Source organism: Phyllostomus hastatus, unplaced genomic scaffold, assembly GCF_019186645.2.
Source record: "Phyllostomus hastatus isolate PE091 unplaced genomic scaffold, TTU_PhHast_1.1 phas_contig_40, whole genome shotgun sequence".
Lineage (NCBI taxonomy): Eukaryota > Metazoa > Chordata > Mammalia > Chiroptera > Phyllostomidae > Phyllostomus > Phyllostomus hastatus.
Genome location: NW_025333872.1, coordinates 10,786,105 through 10,800,413, shown reverse-complemented (window position 1 = coordinate 10,800,413; position 14,309 = coordinate 10,786,105). Strand labels below are relative to the sequence as shown.

Genomic DNA, 14,309 nt, shown 5'->3' with positions numbered 1-14,309 from the left:
AAGAGCTTCTGCACATTTATTTAGTAGGTCACAAAAAAGCAGAGTGTACGATTAAAAGGAAGAGTAAAAGATGAATCCAATTCTTTAGTCTAACTAAAAGAGGGATGGAGTTGCCACAGACTCAGATGAAAAATACTATAGAGCAAATCCAGGTGCAGTGAAAGGGACCGAAGATGAGTTTTAACCAGTTAAGGTTAATATGTCCATTAGACATCTAAATGGTGATTCAGATAGGCTTACAGTGGGGAAGATTGATACAAGGCAGGAGAATTCTAGCAGATACAGTGACTGGCTTTACAGAATTAGGACTGAAAGCAAATAAGGAAACAAAACTGACAAAGGACACGAAACAAAAAAGTTACATATATTTGACAAAAGGAGTCATTTAATTTTAAAAATGGAAATATAACACTTCCCTTGAAAAGTAAAGCTTTTCATGAAACGGAACACTAAAAAATTTTTATCTTGAAATTTTCTACAGGAATCAGTCAGCAATAGAACAAATTATAAATTCACCACATTCCTATAAAAATATATTAGTGGCTCTCTTACAACTTTTATTCTGTAGTTCTTCAATGAAAATTTAGGGCATAAAAATAAATTATCCATGAAGGTTCAGGTAATATTGTCCACATTTTATCTAGAGTCAGAATTATCTTCTTAGCAGTAATAGCTTGAGTGTTTTTTTTAAAAAAGATTTCATGTATTTGTTTTTAGAAAGAGGGGAAGGGAAGGAGAAAGAAAGGGAGAGAAACACCAATTGGCTGCCTCCGTGTGCACACCGACTATGCACAGACCATGCCCTGACAGGGGACCGAACCTGCAATCCAGGCATGTGCCCTGACCAAGAACAGAACCTGTGAACTTTTGCTTTAAGGGACAATGCCTAACCAACTAAGTAACATGTGTGAGGGCTGTAATAGCTAGAGTTTAACTGCTCAAACCAAGAACACAATCCCATGTATTTCAGTTTATTGATTATAAGAAGAGAACAGGAGAACTCTACTAAATGTAAAGAAGTATAAGAAGAAACTATGTAAAATAATCAAATTGTGGTGGATATGGCATTCCAATTCTATAAGCAAAAAAAATGTTTATAATATATAGTTGACTATAATTCCTGTAATAGCTACTGGAACACACACTATTTTACTAACTAAAAAGACTGTCAAAATACCAATTATAGACAGAGACAGTAAACATTAATTTGTTAAGACACAGAGAGAGTAAACATCAATTCTTTCAGTCATAAATCATAAGATCAAGCTCTTAAATTAAAACTTAAAGGACTATCTACTTTTATAACTAAAGTTCTTAAGTCCTTATAAAGCACTCACTTCCTAGCATTCAAATCAATATTCAAAAACTCTCTGCCTAAAAATTAGAATTTTAAAAAAAGGAATTATAGTGTACTTAAACCACTGGCTTACCACCCCATAATCACAAAGCTCCACATTTAGAATGCTTGTTATTGTAACAGGGTTAAGCAAGCACGGAAGTACATTTTTAACAGATATGATTCTGCAAGGTTACTAACATTCAAATAGGGCTAAACTGTGCAAGAAAGTGCCCAAAGTATAATTTATAATTATAGAAATAATAAACTATATCCAAATTTAAATTTAATTTCTTTTACTAGTGATCCCTTATGGAGATTTAAATATGTCAGATGATCCAATACCTATAAAACATAAGAAATATCAATATGGATCAGAAGTAATCCAGGGGACAATCTGCTAAAGAAGAAGTGTACCATTAAATTTAAGCCAGATGTTTTTAGTACTTATGTTTGTTCTCTAGTGGTTTATATATCCTTAAAATATAAGTTTTGACTTCAGAATTGGTACCAAGTATTCTCAAGTAAGTATTAACATAAAATAGTATATCTGTTTGTTATGACTCTTCTATTTACTCCCATCTCATCCTTCAATGGATCAGCATCTGCACTGCAGACTGACTTCCATCATCTTTGACTTTAGGAATTTCTCAAATCCATGAGTAGACAGGCACATTTGCAAACTCAGATCAAAACTGTATGTAAGTACACCTTAAGTGGGAAGAAATAAGGTAATATAAGTATTATCATTTCATGATCAGGGTACTTACTAAAGGTTTACTTCAGGCCAAAGCAGACATCAGAGGAAAAGCTAAATTAAAGATATTTATTTCATTTTAAGACCCTGTCATAAGATGTTTGTTTTTTTAAGTAGATAAACCAAAGCTCACAGTTCAAAAGTAAGAATAGAATTTCAAAAAATACAAAATAAACACGCCATGATGTACATTATCTATTTAAATCCATTCGAAATTTTTAAAATAGTCTACCTGAATCTTCCTGGGCTTCATGAGTTTCACCATCATCTGTTACCTCTAATTCTTTCACAAAATTTGAGGGAAACAGTCCCAACTTGTTGTTCAGAGTTCCACTCCACCAGCCTTCTTCTACCTGAAAGAGTTCACAACTCAAAAATAATAAAAATTTCTCTTCATGAAAATCTTCCCTCTATGGGAAAATAAAGCTATACAAGTGAATAAGCACAAAGTTAGTGATACAAAATAATCCCTTTACATCTGTAAGAAAACAATATAGGAAAAAATTTTTAAGTAGATTAAATCTAAGTGGATTGGATTAATCATATATGGGTTTAGTCATATATCATGAGCAGTTTGCAACATTTACATTGAAAACCTGTTATCAATTGTAATCTTATAAAGAATTTTCATGAAAGTATCAGATAACCAAGAATAATGTATTAACAGCAAGAAGTAGAGAGCTTTCTTCTGGAATGTTACTCTTTTAACCTCAACTGAGACTCAGTTTGTATTTACAATGTATATCTCTTGATTTGGAAAAAGTTAGATGAATATAAGAATAGAACTTCATAAAGGCACATGAAATTAGCCTTTTACCTGAACAGTGAGTCTTAACCCAAGTATGAAAAGAATCATTTATTTTTAAAAATCCCAGTGTCATGCTCTACTAAAGATTCCCTTCACCCCAACCAGAAATATTTTCAGAAACCAAACTTTCAGAAAAAGATTTATATTCCCTAATAACAAGGTTACTAAGTTTTCATGAAATTACCTAATAATATTTACAACTGGTATTTCTAAAATGTCTCAGAATATTTTTTAAAAGATTTTGAAACATTTTAGAAATACCAGCAATAAGTAATTTCATAAAATTAAGTAATTTTCATGAACTTACTTAATATTTAATAAGGTATACTTTCAGCTAAGAATGCTAAAAGATACTAATAGGTAAAAACAAATTTTTAAAGGGTAAACTATTCATTGTCAAAACACACTGAGTAGTACATGCAATATCATAGCTATTTTTTGTTTAAAATATTTTTAATTTTTTTACCTCATTATAATGACAAGCAAACTTTAATAATTTATTCATTTATCAGGCACTCACTATGTAATAAAAGTCATGGTGTTAATTGCTAGGGAAAGATTCAAGTTTGCATACAAGAAAACTCTGTCCTTGATTAAAAAAATCTAAAGAAACCAAAAAATAGGCAGATCATTATAATATAAAGTAGGTGCTATAACAAAAGTATGAACAAACACTATAGGAGCATAAAGGGCTTAAAAGAATAAAAAAAAGGACTACATTAAGATGGAAATGAAAAAGAGTTCGATATTTAAAGGCTGAGTAAGAATTTTCTAGGTAAAAAGCATGTTAAAAAATATGGCAACATAAAAATGAAGAATTTATTTATGGAATATATATATAGCTAAAATATGAGGTGACTACAAGACAAGCTGTTTGAGGGATAAATGGAAGGCAATTAAGTGTGATAAGTTCAGAATTTTTAGCAGACATAAGGAGGCACCAAAGGTTTGTGAGTTCTTCAAAACCATGTGGGATGGAGATACACAGACCAAACTGGAACAGGCACAAAAAGGAGAAAAACATCAGAAAACCATTATCTACACCTGGAATCCCAAACTGACAGCAACTGGGAAGTTAGGGTGAATAACCCTGTAATAATTCCTATTAAGAAATTCTTAAGAGGCAGGGTAGTATGGTAGTAAAGAACACTGACTCAAAAACTGACCTTGCAGATTTAGAATCTGGCTCCTCTGCATGTCAGGCATATGATCTTGGGCAAAGATGTCTGAGACAAGATCTCTTATCCCCGCTATGCTCATCTACAATGTCAAATGACATCCCTCCCACCAAGAAGTGGTGGCCTTTGCCCCACCCCCTTTAATCTTGCTTGGTGAAAGTGACACTAGGTCTTCCAAGGTTAGGTTATATAAAAGGCTAACTCTATGTTTGCTGAAATGCTTACACTTAAGAGCCCTGAACTGCCATGTAATAAGTCCCATTACTCTATGACCTCCCTCCGCTACAGTAAGAAAGCCAAGCCAAAGGAAACTCTACATCATAGCTCTCCATAGGCAGTCCTAATCTTCAAGTCTTCCAAGCACCAGATACATCAGTGGAGAAGCCTTCCCATGCTTCTACCAGCACCCAACCTTGAATCTTTCCAGTTGATGCCCCAGACATCACAGAACAGACATAAGTCGTCTTTGCTGTGCCCAACTGAATTCGTGACCCACACACCCATGAACCTAATAAAACAGCTGTTCTTTGCCACAAAGTTTGGGATGGAATGTCATGTAGCAACATTAACTAGAACAGCCAATCACTTATCTTCTATGAGTTAATCTATTCAAACTGAGATCAAAACTACTGTATTCAGGTTGTTAAAAAATTTAAAGGAAATAATAAATGTAAAAACAGTTTTTTCAGATGTAAGCTCAATAAACATTAACTATTATTATTGCTACCTAAAAGAAATAAAACTGAATTGCCGTTTGTGTAAACACACCAGAAGTTAACATAAACCTAAGTGATAAACTGCATCATATGATACTAGGACACAGTATTAATTCCTGTGACAAATATATGATATCAAACATATACTATGAAAATGAGAACTTTACCTGCCAAATGAAACTAATATTCCTTTAACGGTAAAAGCAGAAATATAAAAAGCTATTTTTAAAAATATCATTCTTAGATATTAAAGTAACAGATAAATGTTTTTGGTTAATATTTCAATGTGATAATACAAACAATACAGATATTGTCACTAAAGACTTAAAGTCTATATCTTAAAATTTTTATAAAAAACAATAAAATTTGCAAAAAAATTGATATCCTTGTAAACTATTTTTCTGATACCCAAAGCATCAATTCTTTTTTTTTCCTAAGATTTATTTATTTTTAGAGAGGGGAAGGGAAGGAGAAAGAAAGGGAGAGAAACATCAATGTGTGGTTGCCTCTTGCACACCTCCTACTGGGGACCAGTCCCACAACCCAGGCATGTGCCTCGGTAGGAATCCAATCAGCAGCCCCTTGGTTCGCAGGCTGGCACACAATCCACTGACACTGAGCCACACCAACCAGGGCCCAAAGTATCAATTCTAATTGTTGCTTTATCTCTAACACATGCTTTCCTTACCTCTTCATTAATATCAATAATATCTCCCACTTTCAGCTCCAGTTCATCATCATTTTGTGGAATGTACTCAAAGAGAACTTTACACTGACGCTTCTTGGTCTCTAAAGAAAGTAACAGAAAAAATTTTGGTTAAGAACGATTATTAAAACAACAATAGCGCCTTTATGTACATATTATATCTTTTTCATGGGATTTACATACATGAACAAAACCAGAACATGTAAGCATTCTAAGCAGCTAACCACAGTCAGTTTGGGGTGGCTTTTCCCTTTGCCCCCATATTACAATCTATTCATTCCAAAATATATTCAAATCAATTAGAAATAAGGTACAAGGCGCACAGCAATGAAATCATTTATACATCTGATCCCACCAATTACACAATTGGATATCCACTGCCAATTTTGAGCCATTTTAGAAATACAGACAATAAAAGATACTGTTGGCACAATAAATTTATCACATATAAGTCCTCTAAGCCACTGATTTTCAGCCCTTCCTGATCAAAGCCTAGGAACATGTAAAATGCACTAATTTAAGAGTATGTGTTTTTTTTAAAAAAAGAGGGAAAATGCATAAATCTAAAATGTACTTTATCTTCTTAAATAGCTCTGTTTTCTGATAAATAAAAATCAAATTCACATAGGTAAAGATAAAAAATTTTACTTTTACCTTTTCAAACAAGCTACGTTTTCTGATAAATAAAAATCAAATTCACATAGGTAAAGATAAAAAATTTTACTTTTACCTTTTCAAACAAGCTACATTTATTCAGGCAAGTAATGATCATTTAGTAACAATCTAGGTTTGTGGTTCTAAACTTTTTTAAACTCTTAATAATTGGGAACACAGCCCTGGCTGGTGTGGCTCAGGGGATTGAGAGCTGGCCTGTGAAGCAATGGGTCACTGTTTTGATTCCCCGTCAGGGCACATGCCTGGATTGTGGGCCAGGTACCCAAGAGGGGGCACACGAGAGCCAACCACACATTGATGTTTCTCTCCCTCTTTCTCCTTCCCTTCACGTCTCTCTAAAAATAAATAAATGAAATCTTAAAAAATATAATTGAGAACTCAGATTCACTCGTATCTTAAAAGTCAATCATTAAAGCAGCTATAGGTAGATGACCAGGTATGGCTGCTTAAAACTGCTTCTTGCTAACCAAAAAAATCAAAAGCAGGCTGAGACTTGGAAAGGCAGCAATGGAAGAAATTAGGAAAAATCATCAAAAGCAATGATGTTTTACTGGAGACCAAGGCTAAGATCATCTACATTCTCATATTCTCAATTACTATCTACGAATGTGAAAGTTGAACAGTGAAAAAGGTTGATAGGAAAAAAAATTGATTCATCTGAAATATTATGTTGGAGGAAAACTGTATGGATACCCTGGACCACCAGAAAAGTGAACAAGTAGGTCCTAGAGCAAATTAAACCTGAAACATTGCTGTACAAAAGTGACACAACTGAAGTTGTCCTACTTTGGATATATCATAATAAGGAAATTGCTTCAGCTCTAACATGCTATGGATCTTATAAAATTATCAACACACAAAAATAAATCCAACTGAATCCCCCAAACAACAAAAGAACACTGCAACCAACACCTCAGAATAATTTCAAGTAATAATTTAATAGTGCCTTATATATATTGCAGGAAAATTTTCCATCTCTCAGAACTACAGATATAGTTCCTAAATACTTTAAAAGTTGTTGAGGTGACCTTGAGAAAATGTGTTCTTTGTAGTTAGCACTTCATAAATGAGGGGAAAATGATCTACATTACAGAAAGGAAAAATCTATTTTGCTCAGGGTACACTTTAAAAAAGTCTTTTATATCTCTCTGATAACCTTAGGCCTTGAAAAAATATAGTTTGTTTTCTAATTAATATAATTATCTTTTGAAGTGATTTAAAGTGGAAAAGGATATTAATTAGTACCCTATCCACAAACATATCAATCAGCTTTGGGCAGCCAAGTTATGTTTTAACCAAAAGCCCGGGTTTTTCTTCCTCACATTAAGCATAATTCTCCACTGAGTGTTTTTTTCCCCAAAGTAATTTGGAAAATTACTTGCAAGGAAATTTTTCACTTTTCAAAGGAAAGAGCCATATAGGATAAAAACTTCTACATTAACCCAATATGAGCACAAAATGTGAGTATTTATCTAAAAATATTTTTTCAAGATTCCATTTTTAATATGGTTCATTCCTAAGTTGAGGTGACTATTGAACTCATCCATTATTGGCAGCAAAATTAGAGGAATTTTGTGATTTTTTTAACATCTTCAAATGGCATACACAATGTCCATCCATCCATAATGACCTATAAATATTTACTTAAGTACTACAATGTATCAGAGCCTCTGCTAAGCACTAAATAAAACAACTTCCGGTCAAGACGGTGGCGTAGGCAGACATGGCTTGCCTCTTCACACAACCTCATCAAAATTACAACTAAAATATAGAACCACCATCACTCAGAACTATCGAATTTGAGTTGAATGGAAGTCTGACAACTATGAAATTAAAGAAACCACATCCATTCAGACTGGAAACAGGGCACAGATGTGGATCAGGCTGGTCCCTCACCCACATGTGGTGGATAAAAGTTCAGGAAGGATATCTCTGGAGTGAGGAGTCCCAGCCCAACACCAGGCCCCTCAGCCAAGTGTTCCAGTGCAAGGAACCCTTGCTGGGGGATTCCTTGTACTGTGGGGGTTTTCCACAACTTCTGGCTGCAAAAGCCAGAAGTACCCACTTCTGGCTCAGTGGGGACTGAGTTAGTGGAGAAAACTGTTGGAACCCTAAGCAGTTATTCTTAAAGAACCCACACATAGACTCATCTATTCAGGCTTAGTCCCTCTGAGCACTGGGGTAGCAGCTTGAAAAGCACCAGTTGTATACAGGGAGAAACTGAAATGTCTGGCACCAAGGCGAGCGGAGGCCATTGTCTACTTTCTAAACTCTCCCTCCACAGTGCCAGCAAGCTGGTGCAATATCTGAAGATTCCATCAACCTGGCTAACAGTGTTTGATCCACCTTGCAGATCCCCAGAGACTCTGCTCCACCCAACTTACATACCCACCCAAGCTGCTTTTCCACATGAATGGCTGGTTTTGGCCCCATGCTTCACAACTTCCTAAATCCTATGAAACAAGCAATAGCTGGCCTCAGTAAGTCCCTGGCCCCACACAAGAAGCAGCCAGCCTAGATTCATAGCTTGGCTTTGCCTGGGAATCTCTAAGCCCAACATAAATACAGGCCATCTCAGATTGGCAGCATAGCAAAACACAGGTCAGGGCTGATATGACCTGCACCACCTGGGAACCCCAGGGCCAGTGTACCCAGTGGGCAGCTACAGACCACATAGGAGCACCACCACACTGGACAGCTCATCCTCCACAGAGGGTGGAGGTTGGCGGTCAGTAGTCACAGCCAATCCTTGCAGATAACTGGTGAGGATAAATCCCTCTCATTTATCTGCCAATAGCAACCAAGGCTCAACTAGAAGAGGAGGGTGCACACTGCCTACACAAATACCCAGCATGGGTAATAGAGGAGGCTGTGCAACTGGACCATACACTACATTAGGCAATGTTACCAAGACATGGAGTCAAAGCAGTTCTACCTAATACATAGAAATAAACACAGGGAGGCTGACAAAATAAAGAGACAAGAAAACATGACCCAAATGAAAGAAAAGATCTAAACTCCAGAAAAAGAGCTAAACAAAACAGAGATAAGCAATCTGTCAGATGCAGAGTTCAAAACACTGGTTATAAGGAGGCTTAAGGAACTTCAACAGCATAAAAAAGTTCCAGTCAGAAATGAAGGACACTAATTAAATTAAAGAACAATTTATAGGGAAACAACAGGAGAGTAGATGAAGCCAAGAATCAAAACAATAATTTGGAACATAAGGAAGGAAAAAAACAACCAATCAGAACAACAACAACAAAAAAGAATCCACATAAATGAGGATAGTATAATCAGCCTCTGGGACAACTTCAAGAGGACCAACATTTGCATCAAAGTGGTACCAGAAGGAGAAGAGAAAGAGCGAGGAACTGGAAATCTACTTGAAAAAATAATTAAGGAAAACTTCCTTAATTTGGTGAAGGAAACAGACATGGAAGTCCAGGAAGCACAGAGAGTACCAAACAAGATGGATGCAAAGAGGCCCAATGAAGCACACATCATAATTAAAAGGCCAAAGGTTAAAGATAAAGAGAGAATCTTAAAAGCAGCAAGAGAAAAGAAGTTAATTAACTACAGGGGAATTCCCATAAGACCATCAGTTGATTTCTCCAAAGAATCTTTGCACGCTAGAAGGGACTGGCAAGAAATATTCAAAGTGATGAAAAGCAGGGACCTACAGCCAAGATTGTTCTACCCAGCAAAGCTATCATTTAGAATTGAAGGGCAGATAAAGAACTTCCCAGACAAGAAAAAACTAACAGAGTTCATCATCACCAAACCATTATTATAAGAAATGTTAAAGGGACTTATTTAAGAAAAAGAAGATCAGGCCCAGGCTGGTGTGACTCAGTGGACTCAGTGCCACACCATTCTGTGAAACAAAGGGTTGCTGGTTTAATCTCCAGTCAGGACACATGCCTGGATTGCGGACCAGGTCCCCTTGTAGGGGTGTGCTGAAGGCAACCACACATTACTGTTTCTCTCTTTCTCTTTCTCCCTCCCTTCCCCTCTCTCTAAAAATAAATAAAGGAAATCTTAAAAAAAATAAAGAATATTTTTAAAAAAGGAAGATCAAAACTCTGAATAAAATGGCAATAAATACATTATCTATCAACAATTGAATCTAAAAAAACAAACTAAGCAAACCAGAACAGAGACAGAATCATGGATGTGGAGAACATTTTGATGGCTGCCAGATGGGAGGTGTGTGTGTGGGAGTGGGTAAAGAGGTGAGAGGATTAAGAAATACAAATAGGTAGTTAAAGAATAGCTATGGGACTTCCAGCCAAGATGGAGGCATAGGTAGACACACTGTGTCTCCTCGCACAACCAAAATAAGGACAACAATTTAGAAAGAAAAAACAACCAGTACTGACGGAAAATTGAACTGTATGAAAGTCCAACTACCAAGGAATTAAAGAAGAAACATTCATCCAGACCCGTATGAGGGGTGGAGTTGGGAGGCTGGGTGAAAAGGGGTCATGGCCAAGCAGTGGCTGGCGGACCCAGGAAGGCAGCAGATTGTGGAGGGGTGCAGCACACAAGGAGGCTGAGGGACTAGGAGGTCCCACATTCATGCACAGATAAACCAGGCAAAACTGGAGAGCAAGAGAGACCCAGGGTCCCAGCTCAGGGAAATAAAGCTTCAAAACACCAATTGAAAATACCTGTGGAGGTTGAGGGGCCAGGAGAAACTCCCAGCATCACAGCAGAGTTTGTTGGAGAGACCCATAGGGTCCTAGAACATACATAAATCCACTCATACATGAATCCACGGGAATCAGCACGAGAAGGGCCCAATTTGCTTGAGGGAAGCAGGGGAAGTGACTCAAATCTGGCAGAGAGTGGAGCAAGTGCCATTGTTCCCTCTCAGACCCCTCCCCCACATACAGCACCACAACCAAGTGACCTGGGTTGCCCTACCCTGGTGAACACCTAAGGTTCCGCCCCTCACTACATAACAGGTGTGCTGACACACACACACAAAAATGGCCCAAATGAAAGAATAGATCAAAGCCCCAGAAAAAATACAACTAAGCTATGAAGAGATAGCCAACCTATCAGATACACAGTCCAAAGCACTGGTGATCAGGATGCTCACAGAACTGGTTGAATTTGGTCGCAAATTAGATGAAAAAATGAAGGCTACGCTAAGTGAAATGAAGGAAAATGCACAGGGAACCGATAGTGATGGGAAGGAAACTGGGACTCAAATCAATGAAATGAACCAAAAGGAAGAAAGAAACAACCTAACAGAAAAGAATGAAGAAACAAGAATTCAAAAAAAATGAGAAGAGGCTTAGGAACCTCCAGGACATCTTTAAATGTTCCAACATCCGAATTATAGGGATACCAGAAGGAGAAAAGAAAGAGCAACAAGTGGAAAACTTATTTGAACAAATAATAAAGGAGAACTTCCCCAGTATGGCAAGGGAAATAGACTTCCAGGAAGCTCAGAGAGTCCCAAAGAAGTTGGACCCAAGGAGGAACACACCAAGGCACATCATAATTACATTAGCCAAGATTAAAATGAGGGAGAGAATCCTAGAAGCAGCAAGAGATAAGGAGGCAGTTACCTACAAAGGAGTTCCCATCAGACTGTCAGCTGATTTCTCAAAAGAAACCTTGCAGGCAAGAAGGGGCTGGAAAGAAATATTCCAACTCATGAAAAGTAAGGACCTGCATCCAAGATTGCTCTATCCAGCAAAGCTTTCATTTAGAATGGAAGGGCAGATAAAGTGCTTCTCAGATAAGGTCAAGTTAAAGGAGTTTATCATCACCATGCCCTCATTATATGAAATGTTAGAGGGACTTATCTAAGAAAAAGAAGATAAAAAACATGTATAGTAAAATGACAGCAAACTCACAATTATTAACAACCACACCTCAAACAAAAGCAAACTAAGCAAACAGCTAGAATAGGAACAGAATCACAGAAATAGAGATCACATGGAGTGTTAGCAACAGGGGAGTGGGAGGCGGAGAGAGGGGGAAAAGGTACAGAGAATAAGTAGCATAGATGGTAGGTAGAAAACAGACAAGGGGAGCGTAAGAATAGTATGGGAAATGTAGAAGCTAAGGAACTTATAAGTATGACACATAGGAATGAACTAAAGGGGAGGAACATGGGGGGAGGGGAGTGAAATTGGGGAAAATGGGACAACTGTAATAACATAATTAATAAAATGTTTTTTAAAAAAGCATAGGTATGGGAATGTAAAGTACAGTATAAGAAATGGAGTAGCCACAGAACTTACACACATGACCCATGACATGAACAATGGTGGAGAGATTGCCTTAGGAAGTGGGGGGTGCCGGGTGAAGGTGGTACAGAAGGCGAAAAATCAGGACAACTGTAATAGCATAATTGATAAAATATTAAAAATTAAAAAATAAAATATCAAAAAAAGAAAACAATGTGTTGTAGTAGAGTTGTCAGTAAAATGCGTAATATTAAGTTGATTTAAGAAAACAGTGACTAGTATTTTCTTTTTTAAAATTTATTGATTTTAGAGAGGGAGGAAGGAAGAGAAACATCCATTTGTTATTCTCCTTACTTATGCATTCATTTTTGTGATTGCTGTATGTGCTCGGCCTAGGAATCTAACCCACAATCTTAGTGTATCAGGACAGCACTCTAACCAACTGGACTACCCAGCCAGGGCACAACTAGTATTTTCTTACCACAAGCAATCTTGGATATAGTTTTTCACATCTAAACAATGTCAAGAAAGTTTCTTTAAAGTCAATATTTCATAAGTAAAGCTATTAACAAGAGGATAAAGGAGATACAACAAAGGCAGGGACATATTTTATGTCTTTTATGTACTAGTACTATTCTAAGTTGTTTTCAAACATCTCTACACAACAGATCATAAAAATGTATTATCATTGTATTACCAATGAGAAAATAGGACTCAAGTTAAATAACCTGTCGGAGACCACACAGCTAAAGAGAAGCAAAACTTAAGCATTTTACCTTTCCACCATGTCATCATGTTGCCTCCTCTACACATTAGAGCGCTTTAACACAGCACTCATGCAGTTTAGTCATGTTAGGTCCTTATTCCCTGAAAATGCCCTATACTTGCTTATTTCCATGGGTCTTCCCAAAGTAGCAATTCTACCTGGAATTCCATAATCCCCAATGAAAACCATCAAAAGCTAAGAAATATAGGACTCAAGTCATTTGCTATAGGGTAGAATCTTCTAGACTCTTTCTTACCCTCAGCAATAAAAAATCATAATACTTAGGCCATTAAATATAAGATTCAAGCTGTTCAAGATACTAACTATATTGCTGAGACATATGGCTTGGTTAAAATACTCAAAATCTTAGAAAATATTATCACTATCACAAGCATGAAGGGAAAATCTCTTATGACGAGGGATGTTGTATCATGTCAAAAACATACTTTCAACTGATTCAGTTTAAAAATGTATTTGCATATGTACAAGTATGCAGATACAGATACAGAGATAAAGCCAATATGACAAAATGTTAACAGCTTAGGTGAAGAGTATACCGTGTTCACTGCACAATCATTCTTCCAATTTTTCTGTAAAATTTAAAAATTTTTGAAATAAGGTAGAAAGTTAGTACACCCTATCCCATTCATTTGAGAGACTGAAGTTACAGGAGTCACTTGAATGACTTTCCCCCCCATGAGTTAGAGTATTTTAACATCAAGAGCACAGCCTGAACTAATATTCTCATTAAAAAAAAACTGCAAAGATTTATTTTCAGTGACCATATTTTGATGGTATTTAGAATTTTCATTACTTTCTTCAGTGCTGACTCAAAATCAGGAGGCATACTATTTGCTACCAACTGTTTACTGGGAATTAAACTCTGTGTAGACCAGTGTTCTAGTCAACTCATTTTTCATGTGACAACATCAATTCTTTGTCTACAACAATCTACTAGTATCAACTTCAATGCATCTTTCACATTCAAAATAATTGTTAACTAGATGAAAAATCATTTCTGCAGCATGACATTCCACTAATAAGGCATATAAAGTTACAAGCACTGATTCCTTCCCTCACATGAGCCAGATTCACATCTGACATCCATTTTCCCCACATATAATATTCCAAAATGAATGTCATACAGAGTTGTGATGC

The 14,309-nt window shown here is 36.4% G+C and overlaps 1 protein-coding gene across 1 annotated transcript in view; it reads right to left on the bottom strand.

Annotated features, from left to right (window-relative positions):
- Positions 1-14,309, bottom strand: part of LOC123821519 (CD2 associated protein) — a 137,031-nt gene that overhangs the window by 61,853 nt on the left and 60,869 nt on the right. Inside the window, exons 4-5 of the mRNA XM_045842930.1 lie at positions 5,484-5,584; positions 2,326-2,446 (exon numbers count right to left, since the gene is read on the bottom strand). Coding sequence (XP_045698886.1) covers positions 2,326-2,446; positions 5,484-5,584 — 222 coding nt within the window. The remainder of the gene's footprint in view (positions 1-2,325; positions 2,447-5,483; positions 5,585-14,309) is intronic.